At 43.4% G+C, this 15,191-nt stretch overlaps 1 protein-coding gene across 1 annotated transcript in view; it reads left to right on the top strand.

Annotated features, from left to right (window-relative positions):
* Eyg (eyegone) overlaps positions 1-15,191 on the top strand; it is a 43,031-nt gene that overhangs the window by 14,927 nt on the left and 12,913 nt on the right. Inside the window, exon 2 of the mRNA XM_076785105.1 lies at positions 4,583-4,759. Coding sequence (XP_076641220.1) covers positions 4,583-4,759 — 177 coding nt within the window. The remainder of the gene's footprint in view (positions 1-4,582; positions 4,760-15,191) is intronic.

The raw sequence follows: 15,191 nt of genomic DNA, 5'->3' as shown, positions 1-15,191 counted from the left end.
ATGCACTGATAATTTGATCGATATAAAACGTATTGCCCCTCACCGCAAAACAAGTTAATACATTCCTATTTTTTTATGGATATCTTTTAAATTTTATTCTCTCTATTAACACGTCGGTCATATGTGGGTTACACAATTTGACGTCTGTCTCTAAGAATAAATTGTTTTCGCAATACAGTTCCTTGAACCGAACTTGCCGAGATAAATAATTTCAGTGTGGTTTATTCAAAACCGACTCGGTTTGGCTTACGTTACGTTTCTAGAGCCACATTTAATTCCAATATAATTATAATTCAGTATTCCAGTCTTGTTTCGATTCCGAAGAAAGGAAAGTCAAACTATACGTAATTGCCAGTGGACATAGAACTTCTAAACCAGAATGTTATTTAAACTTTCCGCTTGGTTGCACGCAATGAGATGCATATTTAACGTGGACTTACAGACCCTAATGCAAACTCGACCGCCAAACTGCCATACTCGTAAATTCTACTCAAACGGAGAACTCATGGAGGCATAATTTATCTTGCGGTAGAAAAGTCTGGCGTCATTGTACGAATTAGGGGAAACAGGAATTCTCTTACTGGACGGGAAAACGTAATCCCGAATAAATTATATGATTTCTGTGTGGTTGTTCACAATTGCATACAACAAACGAATGAATTTTTCAAAGCTATAACATATCGAGGGTAGAAGAATCAGCATATATTCTAACTATTTTAAGCATTGTTTCCCGAAGTTTGGAAAATTTCTTTAGCTGGTAATTTACTATAAATGTTTACTATGAATATTAAGCTACGCGTATTTATGCAGATTCTCATTTTCATAATCCACAATTTCAAGAAAATTCCGGTCGGTGTGACGCTCAAACTGCATCGAATATTTTTCTATAGAATATACCCTATTAAGCTCCATTCGTATAACGTTTTACCATTTTCTGAAAACTTCGACGATCTTCAAACGCAAACAGAACCCTACTCCATTTTCATCAGCCACCGAATGATCCGTAAGGATGCGTCTACGACCCATCGAACGCAAATACTAGTGAAAAGGCGAGCAGAAGGTGCACGAATATTCCTTAATTGAAATTAACCGCGCAGAGTAAACACCTTTTCGTAAAACATCCCCGAGCCTCATCCTCGTTCGAGAGCTACCAAAAATTTGACTACCAAATTAGTGCTGCCGTAGCGCTCCCTCAGCAGCCAACGGTAGAACAATACTGTCGCAAGACCGTGTAAACAGTTCCCAAAGAACGATGAACAGACGAAACCATCAAACTGAACCAAAAATTTAATATTTTTGTCATTCACATTCTTCATTTACAAGATCGTCTCCTCCTTCTCCGAATGTCTCTTGTATAATGCATCTCTTAATATTTTTATCAATTATTGTTAAGGTCACGTCCATCCAGGACGGAACACATTCTCATTTAACTTCTGTTCCTTACTATTAGAAAGCTTCCATATTGCATAAAGATCTGCAGTCTACTTACAACAATTATTGTTTCTGGTTGCAATGGAGTATAATACATTCGAACACGTAACGGTATACCTCCATGACACCGTTCACACAAGACGACGTCGTTCATATAAAATCGTAGAAATTATGATTTCCAATAAAAAAAAAAAAAAAACATTCGAATCGAAAAGATGATGTTTGTCCTACAAAGTTTCTCATTTTACTTATAACTAGACTGCGGAAGCTTTATGCATTTATGACTTATGAAAATGTTCAAAAAATGCTATAACGTAAAATTCGATAGAACTTAGCAAGATTTTTATCAGTTTTTGATCTACGGAGGCTGTTACCATGAAAAATAGGATTCTATTTCATTCCATATTCTGAAAATTTGTCTGCAAAAACTAGAAATGGAACAGTCACGATTCGCATCCGGAGGTATGAACGGTATTCCCCAACGAGACCGCTCCACAATATCCCCGCAAACTCGTGCAAACTATCGTCTGTAATCGTTAAACATTTCAATCGGCAACATGATTTTTATCCAACACCAATTTTCACGCCCCTTTACAACACTCCCAGTCCCCCGTTAAATAGACATAACCACACTCCGTAATAATATTCCCGAACGAATACGTCCCGCCGTTATAAAATCGTGCGATTTCGCGACAGGCTCGCGACGAATATCATCCGAAAGATCGAGTAGTCTCGCTTGATCGCTACTCGCATCCGCCGTCCTTACTTTGTCGAGTATCTTTGTCGTGTATCGGCGCGGAGAAATGACTGTAAGCGGTCTAACGAGCGGCGAGTGTCCGCGTAAAATCCATCCGGAGCGGCGATTGCCAATTCGGCCGGCCCATAAAAGACTAATTAATTAAACGGCCGCTATGTAAACGAGCGGACGCGTACGCGCGTTCGGTCCGCTCGTAACCAGTCGAAACAACGCGTTACAAATGAGCTCGGGGCCCCGGCCGTTTCTATCTACCTCCGGAATTTAATTTCCCGTCGTCCACGAATATCCCTCTGGATCGAGAAAAAGCAAGACGGACAGAAACGGAGAGCCAGAAGGAATGGGGCAGTGTTTGTGTGTGGTGTATGTGTGAGAGAGAGAGAGAGAGAGAGAGAGAGAGAGATCGTTGTCCGACGTCCACATAGAGCTTGTCGGGATCGCGGGGATCGTTGAGCGTCCGGCGAACGGTTCTTTAACATCGTCGTACGATCGTAAACTATCGTCCTGGCAGATCGTACGAAACGTCGTTAAGATTATCCACCCGTAAAATCACGGGCACCGTCCGCGTTGCCCGGACGCTAATTACGATTATTCCATCGGCCGTGATTCCTCCTGGAAATTAATTCGAGACGCGCCCGGGCAGAGAGGAGAGAGGATCACAGGGAGAGAGAGAGAGAGAGAGAGTAACGCCGTTTCTCCAGCTTCTCCAAAGAAGAGGAAGCGTGTGCACCGGTCTCTCTCTCTCTCTCTCTCTCCCCCTCTCTCTCTTTCCCCGGCGGTATCGCGTGATTATTTCACGCAATTACGGATTCACCGTATGAAAAGCGAACGGGCCCCGGCAGAAAAAAAAATAACGGGAGAGACAAAGTGGAACGCGAACTGTCCGCTCGCCGGACACCCTTGCCCTCTCTCGTGTCCGCCACCACCACACCCCTTCGAGGAAAGATACGATCGGCGTTTCGAGGCCTGAAAGTAAGGTTCGAAAAATGGATCGCACTCAATACCGTAGCCCCGTTCGATCGTAAATCCTCGTCTCCCCGGTTCTTGTCTCTCTCTCTCTCTCTCTCTCTCTTACTTTTTCGCTGGTTTGTTTGCTGTTTCTTTCGCGCTTGGTTCCGAGTGGCACGAAACGTCCCCGAGATTAGCCGCCTATAAAATCACGGGGAAGTCGCGAACCGCTCCCGAGGTGTCCTTCGAGGAATTACGAGGGTCTTCGCACCTCCGGTGATTAATCGCCGCGATTTAAACGGACAGATGCGCGCGACGCGTCTACCCAGGCCTCGCCAACGGAGATCGGATCGAGATCGCCGGTGCTAAACAGTTCCATCGGACGCCGCCGGCGGAGTAATTTAAATTAATTCGATCGATTATGCGTCGCCTCGCTTGAGATGCTCGACTTCTGGCAATCGTTTTTGCTGTATTGTTCAGGAAACGACGGCTTTCTGCCGAAAAAAAAACTCAGAAGGGATCGTGTTTTTCCGAGATCGATCGATCGCGGAGCTTGATCGGTCTTTGCTCCATGAAATCGGAGAACGAATGGTCACACGTATGCAGAACTTCTGGAAAAAATGATTTTTGATTTTGTATTTCCACGCGTTATCGATCAGCGATTATTTCGTGATTTTTAAAAGTCTACGGTTCACAGATAGAGATTTTCTAATAGATCCTCCATTCGCGACAACAATTTTAATCGCAACAACCAACTCCCAACAACCTAGTCTAACCGTTTCGTTTGGTATTTTTATAGAAATGGTGATTTCATTTTTTTTTTCTGGTAAAGCATGATTATTGAAAATTCCATTGATAGGCTATCGGCAGATAAAATGTCAGAATGGTTGGAATGATAACGATGTTTCTGTTTGGAAGTTTGTTTTGTTGGAATTGTGTTGCGATCGGTAATGATTTTTAACAGTTTTAGTAGACAAGCATCTTTTTTATGGATTTTATGTGAACTGTTCAAGGGTCCAATGAGATTTTCTACGTTTGTGTCTGTTGTCTCTGAATTGTTTTCTGAAAATTTTGTGAATTACATTTTCAAACAATGAGACATATTATTGATTTTTTTTTAGTCTCCCCATTTGGCATGCGATAATAAAATAATTAATAAAATAATCAGGACAAGAAACACACTTTTATAGAATCTCTGTTTCTCGCGATTGATGGGGACAATTTTTATTTTGCATAATGATCTGCAGTCTACTAAAATAAAATTTTATAAAAAGAACAATTTCTAGCATCATCGAGCTTCTAATTTATGAAGACGATGTTGTTAGGTAGTAAGTTAGGGGACGTTAAGTTCTGCGATCCTCGCGTCGGTCTTATTAGGCAGCAAAATGGTATAACTCGAGTCCTCTGACCCGCGAGTTAAAATAATTGGTCGATTTGTTGTGATTGCAGGCGTGAGCTTGCAAAACTGCGCCGCGGGACCATTCGCCAGCGGTAATGGCGGCGACGCGAGTCAACAACGGTTGTTGGAGCTATCCCATGGTTTAGGTGCCCTGAGGCACTACAACAACCTGGCGAACCACGTGCTGTCGCTCAACCAACAGGGTGCAGTCGTCACCAAACTTTTGGGTGAGTTTTCCACAAAATTGTTCAAGCTACGAATTTTCCAAATTTTTCCGAAGAAACCCTGAAAATGGAAAAATATCCAGACCCCGGTTCAAATTTCGCTACTTCTCCCTATAACCAACAAAGGTATGGATTGGATTCTCATTAACGCCGCTCTGATCACACAAATGAAAACTGTCATTCATTGTACCTTTTGCTATGAAGCTTGCATTTCTTTTTTAACCAGGAAGAAATAAACTCCTTTGTTCTAACTTTCGTAGAATTTGTCACGAAAATGGGGATTTGCATAAAGATCCGCAGTGTGGTTATCAAGCATTATAGTAAATGTAGACATACCATAAATACGTCAAATCAATTTTCTTTTCCTTCTCCGAAAAACTTCACTGAAGAAAAAGTCGTCCCTATCCTGTTTTGAAGTGCGAAGAAATACATTGTCCCAGTAACGCTATAAACTCTCCGAGTATCATGCCGTGCGTTATAATTTTAAATGACGACACGAACAGAATTAATTTGATTTTCTCCACGTGATAGAAAATCTCGTCGCGTATGCGTGACGCTGGTAGCAAAATGTGTTAAACACGTCCATTCTCCTTCGGTTGAATTCGTGAAAATTGACCAGTGTAATACCGATAGCAGTTTCTAGAGTTCGGTTCGCGAGATAAATGCGATCACGTGCACGTGTACCGATGCGTGACACGGATCCGCGAGGATTCCTCGATCAAATCGGAGAAAGGTTGGATCTGTCTTTAGGTAATGATAGACATTCCCGAGTGAGTGGGCCGTGTAGTCAAATAGCGATCGTTTAACCGAGCGAGACCGTCGGATCGCCGCGAAATCAGTTAGCACAGAGGCCGTGTTCGACGAGCGGCAAAACGACTCGAAACGATACTCGAAATGGGAACGGCAAATAAGCAATTCTCGGCACGAATCGGGGAGAGCCTCCGCCGCGCTCGGTTATCGATCGCTATTATTTCCACCAACGTCCAGCAATTATTCGCTCGTAATTGCGCCTAAGCCCCGCCGAGTGATCCACGGGTACCGTTCGGATCGGATCGAGAAGCAACGCGGAAGCTGGAGACCGATTCGCCGGCGATCTAGAAACGTGTACACGAAGAATCGCTCGTGGAGACCCGCGCGTTGATCTTTCGCGTGCTGAAAATAGATCCGATCAATTTTTTAACCAATTTCACCATTTCAACCCTTTGCGCTCGAGTGGCGCCGACTTCGAGGCGCCACCATGAACGACTTCGCCATAAATTCTTACGTTACCCCATTCGTTTCTACTTAACAAACTTGCGGAAAACTTCAGTGTGTTGCGAGTAAATACGTTTCATTTTTGTTCATAAAACGTTCGAGTGCGAAGGGTTAGAAAAAAAAGAAATGAACATCTTTAATGTTCAACAAACGGATCTAACAGATAAAATAAATATTGTTTAATGCTAATGTGATGAAACTAAAGAATGTTGTTAGTAGACTGCGGACATTATGCATTTATGGGGAAAACGAGTGTGTCAAATTTCAGCACAGTGAAGAGATTACAAAAATTTAAGGATGTCGTTACATTACTTTTCATTCTGTAGAATTTTGTAAAGAGTGGAAGACATTTGTATTTGGTTCCTGTTTCTTACAATCAATTCCGGAAAATGTTTATTTTGCATAAAGATCCACATGCTAGTGACTAGGTTTAATTAATTACCCTATTACGCTTTCGCAAAGTTTCACATTTCTACAGGCATAGGAAAAATTACGTTTATATTCCCACGGTGACGGGGAAGCATTTGCGGCCGAGTGATCGGTGAGAAATGAGTTAATGAGAATCGAGAGCTATGGTGACTGGCTCGTACCATGAAAAATTGATAGGGAATTCGCTGGCAAACAGACCAACCGGACAGACAGTGGCAACGTACTCGCACAATCGCGAACTCCCCTACCGCGTAACGGTTAGCAAAGAGGAGGAGTCTCGCAGGCCTGGGCTGCCTGACACATGCCCAATGGTCAATTCTACTGTACAGCGCTGTCGCACGGCAATACTGCGATAGACGTTCAAAGATCCACCTACGGTGAAATTGAACATCTGATACTTCACACCTGGTTGAATTTTTTATGCGGAAATTCGCGGCCGAGAAAGCGACACGAAATGAAACACTGTACTTCGATACATAAAATAGCGTCGGGTACACTTTATACCGTGTTTACGAGGAAGTCAACTGTCACGTGAAGTCGTCAGGGTTCGGCTCGTCACTTTACCTAGCGAAGTAACAATCGAATTAAGTTGATCTTAACGCAATCGTAACTTTTCGTCAACGTAGCAACCTCGCTTTGTCTTTCCGCTGATGATTTCCCTGTGTGTGTTCATTTATCGGTGAGCAACTTTCTTTCTTGTTGCATTTCTGTTGACCAAATGCAGTTGAAGTCCTTGCAGTAAAGTATTAGATTAATGTTGGTTCGAGCTATTGCTAGCTGTACTTCGTTCCCGTGCGATATTGCCGAAATGGTGCATTTTTAATCTTTCAGACCTGTTTCCGTTGAAGAAATCTATACAATAATGATGATAACAATTTAACTGTAGCAGCTGTGAGAACAGTATAGAGTAACAATACTCTCGGTTAGAATGTCTTTAGCCGCCATTTAACGGAATATATATATATAATGAATAAAAATGAATGATTTTGAAGCAATCCCCATTGACAAAAGTTAATTCTATTTTGAAAATCATTCCCGTGCAATTCTTGATGGAGCGATATGTGGAACGGATGAAATTTATGTCGGGCCAGAATTCGTATTACGCTACTTTGACTTATACCTGCTTCCCGGGAAATTTTTCTCGTACTCACGTGAGAATTGACAGCTATAGCTGCTAAAATATTAATTTCATTGTTTTCATAACTCGTGGGATTCTTCCGTTTGTGCTGTCTTGCATGTACACTTCGAGTACTTCGAAACAACCTGTACGTATTAATGAAAGTCTGTCTAGAAGGAGTGTTTCGCTCGGGGTACCTTTCTTCATAAAGTAGGCCTGCACTGCATTTTTTCTACATTCACAGTAAATCGTGATCATATCACACTTTTCAGTCATCGAATATAACATAGCGGAATCGCGTTTGGAAACATACTGATAGTAAATAAGAATGCTGAATAATATTGAAGGACCTTAGTATGTTTACTTTAACTACGACCATAGTATGTTTACTATTTCCTACAAGTCTCAACCGTGATAAACGTATTCTGCTTCCATATTTTAGTTTTATACGTTTTTTCTGTCCTTGACCTTGAATGATCTTGGACTAATCATAGTCACTGAATTCCTAATGAAAGGGACTATCATTGTAGGTGTTTAAAAAAGGGTGGTTCCATTTAAAAAAGTCAAGGTGACCTTGATATCTCCAAAAAAATTACATAAAAACAAAATTTTTTTTGCATCGTGTCAGCCCCATTGTACCATTCAACTTTGTTCTTACCATATTTTACGTATCTCTAGAAACAACAAAGATATTTGAGGTGCGAACGTTAGGTGACTCATCCTGTATATATATATACTCACAGACACACCTGACAAGTAAATGTATTTTACACAACGAAAGAGCTTTAACTATACTTTTATACACACCGCACTTGGCTACAAGAGAGAGAGTAAGAGAACTCTGAGCACGCCTTGTACGCTACTGGCAGGTGTCGCTGCAAGGCGCGAAACGTGACGAGCACGTACAATAAAACGCGCGCATTATAATATAATACAAATATAATTTCAGCAGTAACAATCGTTGCTGCGCAAGTTACAGCACAATCTATACATATCGACCAAATGTTTTTACAGAGATCATGTACTTCAGCAAACGAAGGCAACTCAAAATTAATTTCCTCCTTTCGTTGATCAGCCCTTACGGTCCTAAATTAGCGCGACGATTATCGTGCATTTAGAACCGATCTAATTCTCCATTCGTCAATGCTCGTCGACAGAAGAGGCAAGATTTTACAAAAAGAAGTGCAGCAGTGGAAATTCAATAGCGATGCCAATGAAACAAATGAATAATAGAGTAAGTTCTGCTGACACGATTGCAAGGTAGCGTTCGAACGCTAAAAAGAGGAGAGACCGGTGGTTTTCGGTCGAAATAAAATTTCATCGAAATGAAAATGCCGGGTCGCGAGAGATGTTCGCGAACAAGCGTCGATTTGCAGAGACACCGGCTCGAAATCGGAGAGTAACGACGGCGTCGACCGGCGGACGCACTAAAACCCGTTTACGAGTCAATTTCGCGGCGATTTTCGGTTTTTTCCGTGGACCGGGCTCGAGCACGATGACGTTAATCGCAGCTCGTTGATGTCCGAGGTGACCGAAAGAACGCTCTCGCAAGATTGCCCGGTATCTCGGGCGTTATCCGAGCGTTCCGCCGCGCCGGTGAAATAAGAGGGAGCGCCTCGGTATCGGGCAAGATGTAACGACCGTCACGAAGAAATGGCGCTCTTTCGAGCTCGTTAGCCGCCGCAGATTAACTCGTAACAGCTGTTTCTTTCGCCTGTAAAACCCTCGACTGCTCGGCTCGCGCGTTCCCAGATAATTCGTCAATAATTGCCGCGATCCTTCCGTGTTCCCTTCGCGCAGAGCCATTTTTCGGAAACGGCCGTTTTACGGAAGCAACGATCCTTCCGCGGAGAAACCGAGCCCGCGCGTGGAGCATCGATTCGATGAACGTTCATTCTGTGAAATACTCGGCTGCTCGGCTTGCAAGTTCCCGTGATAGTTTTGTTAATAATTGCCGTGGTCCTTTCATGTTCCCTCGCAACCAGCAATTTTTCAGCCGGGAATCCGTCTGGAACGTCGATCGAACGAATGTTACTGACTGTCACTGAGCATTATGCTCGACGAGCATCTGCTCCATCAATGATGGTATGTTCGACGACAGTTGTCGGTTACTCAGGACACACCTACTAATTTATGCGAGATCAGCGAACCTTCGTTTACCTACCTCCGCTCGTAGTTTATTGTTAGTCACGACTAATCGGTCCGGAGGAATTGGCGACGTTGAGGGTTAAGGCGTGCAGTCTCTAACATTGTGAACAAGTAGGCCGATTATTGAAAAAACGAAGAAGCGACAAATGCCAGTGAAAACATAATGTATTTCATTCGTGGTTTCATATTCGAAACGAGCATTTAAAACTGCGATATCGTAATCAGAGAAAAATCATTTCCCGTCTGCCAAGGGCCGGTTCTATTTAATTCACAGTTTCATATTTCAGACGAATATATAAAATTGCAGATATATTTGGAAGAAATCGCTTACCTAGCAACAGGAAATGTGTACACAGCTTCGCCTCTTGATCGTGAGTGCTCGTGCTGAAACGAACAAAGCGAAACGGTTAGAGTCTGAAGGGTTTTTTAACAACGATCACGGTTTTACACGCAATCGATATGAACATCGTGGTATGAAAAATGGTGGACGTTCCTCCGCATCAAATCTCGTCGATCACAGCACACCTCTAAAACACACTCGGCTCAACAGACAAACAAAACCCGGCGCAAAGCAACGAGACCCACACAGTCTACTAATCTCGTCGATAAATCGCGGCGGTTGAGTGTAGATTCTGCGGATAAATTGTCCGGGTCTCGCGGAATTTTTACCGTCGGCCGTGGACGTGCGAACAGGTTAATTGAATCGGAGCAGTAACGTTTGTCACCGGCCGGTATTCCGCTCGGAATGAAGTTATTAAGTTCGGTCTGCGGGAGAACACAGTGCCGGTGAAAGAGAAAGAGAATGTAGAGAGCAGCGGTGTCGACGGGCGTCGGTGTCAGGTAGGCAAATTCAGTTTCGCCTGGCGCAGGTGCTGAACGATCCACGGAAAATGCGGTCCGCGCGGACAGGAGCTGGTTGGAGCGAGTTGAAGCGAGAGGATCGGCGAGTATCGAAGAAGAAGCGCATCTCGTTGGGAACACACCGTGGCCAGAACACGTCGGAGCAATAAAAAATGGAGGCGAGCCACCGAGCATCGGTGGAACGCTGGTTTCTCTCTTTCTGGCCGGCTTCGGTCCTCGTTAACTTTACGAGCCGCTCGTAAAAATACCGTTCGGCCTGCTCGCCGAGCCGAGCCGAGCCGGTAATGTCTTCATCTCCACCGGATACGGACTCCTTAGGCGTCCCGAGGTGAATATAATGTACCATAATCGACCGGCCAATTACTTAACAGCGGCGAACAATTAATCCCCCGAGTCCACCAACTCTCTCTCTCTCTCTCTCTTTCACGCGCGCGCACGGTGCCCCAGCGACGCTGATATTCCGCTCGCGAATCTTTTCCTCTGGTCGATCCGCGGGAGAGTAGCCGACGATCGGATCCCCTCTTCGAAGCGGAACGAGAGCCGACAGCCCGCCTCCGGCCCCCCTAAGGTAACCATCTTGGAGAACCTCGCAGTTTTATTGACTCTACGTCAACGTGCATCCCCTGACCTAAGAAGAACAAAGCTGACTGCGAGCGAGCAGCGGCGGCTGCTGCGCTCCTGCAGATCCCGCGGAACGAATTCCTCTCGATCCTTGAGGAATCCTCTTTCCACCATCAGCGAAGACAGAGCCATTTCTTTGCTGAAGAGATCGACCGCGCCACGCGGACGATCGACCTGATGATTATTACGGTTTGCTGACTCTTGGGTGGAACGAGGGGATTTTTAGTCTGAGCAGATTCCTCTTCTTATTCTTCTTCCTTTAAGAAGAATTATATTAGGACCTTGAATAAGTTCTCGCTGTTTCTTCAAAAATGACAGTAGCAGTACCCCGTTCGTGGAATTTCGAATGGTAACACACATGCAAGGCAGTAGTGTATCTAACCTTAAATTTCAGTGTATGGTAGTTCACTTTAGTGTAAACAAAGTAATTTTTTCTTAGTTCTGAAAATGCCTACTTTTGTGCCAAATAAAGTGTATTTGCGGGGAATTTTATTGCACTACTTTATTAAAAAGAAATCTGCAGCTGAAGCACATAGAATTCTTGTTGAGACTTATGGGGACAATGCTTTGTCGGATACGACATGCAGAGACTGGTTTCGACGCTTCAAAAATAATGATTTTGAACTTGAGGATAAAGAACGTTCTGGCGCACCGAAAAAATTTGAAGACGAAAAGTTGGAGGAATTACTCGATCAAGACCGATGTCAGACGCTAGCAGAACTTGGAAAAACATTACAAGTAAATGAGTCAACTGTTTCATAACGTTTAAAAGTTTTAGGAATGATCCAGAAGCAAGGACATTGGGTAAAAGCTTTTATTTTGTAAAAGAAACAGCGAGAACTTATTCAAGGTCCTAATATCATTTCGATTAGTTGCTTTCTTGAAACATTCGTCTGCTTTCAACGAAAATCATCTATTCAGACAATGGTACAATTTATATTCGATTTTGGTGCTTTCCTTCTCTTCTGTTTGTAATGAAAATTATGTATTTGAACAACTATACAATTTCGTTTCTCTTCCATATTTCGGTCTTCCACCTTCTACTCGGCTTTTAGTGAAAATTATTTCTTTGGACAATATACAATGCACGTTTCTGTCATCTGTGCACAATGCGAATTTGATGATGGATTTATCAACATTTTTCGCAAGGTTTGAAGCCCTTCCCGATCAGCTAATTTTGCAATCCTAATAACTTTGAGCTTCATTTTAGTGTTTAGTATAGTTTTCTTCTAATCCGTGGAACGATTCCTTTGGAGTGGTTTGGATCTTCCTCTCATGATCAGCAAATACAATATTGTTTCCTCAGTTTCTCCAAGATTGCTTCTTTCATAATCAGCTTGGAGATCCATACATTCGTGTTGTAAATTTTTGAGTACATTTGGAAAATTAGGAAATGGTATCCCGTTCTGAAATAGTCGGTTCTATTCTGATATAAATATCTTCAGAATACTCTTCCCTCGATTCTTCTGGCAAGCAAGGCATACTCCTTCTTTCTGCCGCGTATCGATTGCGAAGTAGCTACACGTTTCTGAAATTTTAAATTCAAGAAATTCAAAAATGCATCGGTTCTTGACATTTTAAAGCGTTTCATCGTCGGGAAAACGAACTTTTCTCGCGTCTTCTGAAACATTAAAGACTAAATTCTCCTCTCCTCGAAGCTTAATACATTACTTACACTTCCGGCAATTAACATAGACGCATATAGACAGGTGTACACCATCGATTATAAATGTGCACGTCCAGTACACCTACGATTTTTAAAAATAGAGTACATTCGATCAATGATATACCTACGGACTTATCGAGTTGTGCGGTATAATGAAAAACATGTATATTCAGATATATCGGTATTATTTCCACGATTATTACATTCACGTATTGTACGTGTGTCGACAAAAAAAAAAAATGTGCACACAGCGCTGTATAATTTCGATTTGAACAGCCTCTCCACAAGTAAATTCCTAAACAACAGAAAATTTTCGAGACAAGAACTCGTGCCCTTGTATTTTAATACGAAATCTGGCACGGACATTTACGCCGACCAAATCCAGAAAAAGCTAAGAGTATTTATGGATTTTTGCAATTGCAAACGATTCTAGCAACGCGAGTTTCCCGAGGCGTTTCCAAGATCATGCCCCACAGATAAGACAGGTTTTACGAGTAGCGGCTCTATCAGGAATACCCGACAAGTCGAGAGGGAAGAGAAGAATGAAGCGATTACGATTTTGCATTATTTCACGGTGCACCCTCTTATACACCGTCCGCCGCTTCTGTATAAATGAGTCAAGCGCCAATTGGTCGCCGCCACCCAGAATCATCGGAAAAAAATTATCATTGCGAATTCATTATAGCGAACGACAGTAATCGTAGGGAGGAATGACACCCGTTGCTACCGCCGCGTCGCGTCGCGCCGTGTGTCGTAGCCAACAAAGTGAAACAAAGTCGGAGAACCGGCCCGAAGTTTCTAAGCGCGTTCCGCTCGCAATCTGCTCGAGCTGTCCCGGTATTTCCATCGCGGCGATCGATCTTGTTACAAGGCGGATAAGGGGGCCGATAACAGAGCGGTCGAATTAATTGTCGGGGCGGCATACCGCCGGCGAAATTAGACGACATCGTTCCGCGTTGCATTCTTCAACGCCGAGAGATATTTATTGTTCGCGCCCGACGATACCGCTTCGGCGAAACGCGATCGGGTTCTGCTCCCTTTTAGCTTTCTACCTTTTACAATCGGCCGATTAAAATTGCTGTTTGGTTAACGCTTTCTGGGCCAAAGTGTTTTCTATTCTCTTGTTTCAGAAGTTACTATAACGTTATATATGTACATTTATTTATGTATATGTATGTGTATTTATGTGTGCATTTATTACTATAACGTCCTGTGTGTATACAGTGATTTCTCTATATATGTCGCCCAGGCCTGGATGATAAACGTCGCGGAATTATCCCCACTACCGCGGGGTATACCCCACGAGGGGTAGGGGAGGAACGAGAGGCCTCGGACGCCGAGGAGTGGAAACATAACACGGGTATGTCTCCTGGACGATACATGACGCTGGCAAGACCCGTGTTGATGACATATATCGAGAATTCAATGTATTTAGTGAGCTGTTTAGAACAGTTGAGAATGGTCGCGATTGCTCTTAAATTTTAAGGTAAATTAAAGGTAGATGATACCACTTTATGATAATCGTACCCGCGTTCAAGAATAAATACGAAATCGTGGCGAAAAACTTATAAAACGTATTCTCGTAGGAATGTAGGAATGTATTTTCGTAAGAATTTTTGAACGTCCCAGGGCCTGAGATTAAAGTGTAAGATGCCACTTTGTGATCGAAATGCTTAGGTTCAACAAGAACAACGAGATTATGTGGAACAATCGATGAACCTCTACCCGCGGCTCGGACAAGATGAACTGTATTTGAAGTGTTCGAGTCAATGAGTCAATCTATCAATTCCAAAGTGTTACATATATCAATCGAGATCGAGATCGTAATTTCGTAACTGGGTGTTATTCGTTCGCTCTCCGGGTCACCCATTTAACCAAATCGAGCTGGGAGCCATCGAACTCAATCAACAGAAGACGTTCTGTGGTCGTCAAAGCGATCGGTATCGTCGCAAACGTTGGTCCGCCTTCCGCATACTGCATCGACAGCGAGCACAATTGCCCGTCGCAGGATCGTTGCGCGGCAGTGATGATTACCTGCACGCACCCCATCTGCACGACACGTCGACAACCAACAACCGCTCGCTACTATCAAACCTGGCCCTATCAGCCATTTATTCATTATCAACAACCGCTTCTCCCGTCTCGGACTCTGCCCGATGAAATCGCTGGTCCTAACACAGCAGCTTCTTTCGTCGGAATAGCATTTTTCTCGTAAGTGTTTTCTGTTCGCGAGCGCGCACGGAGCAAAATGCAGAAGACAGAGGAGAGAGAGAGAGAGAGAGAGAGACAGAGTAGAAGATGGACAGGTACTCGATAGAGAGGAGAGACACGTCGGGTCG

This window comes from Halictus rubicundus, chromosome 3 (genome assembly GCF_050948215.1).
Source record: "Halictus rubicundus isolate RS-2024b chromosome 3, iyHalRubi1_principal, whole genome shotgun sequence".
Classification (NCBI taxonomy): domain Eukaryota; kingdom Metazoa; phylum Arthropoda; class Insecta; order Hymenoptera; family Halictidae; genus Halictus; species Halictus rubicundus.
This window is presented reverse-complemented; position numbering and strand designations above follow the sequence as displayed.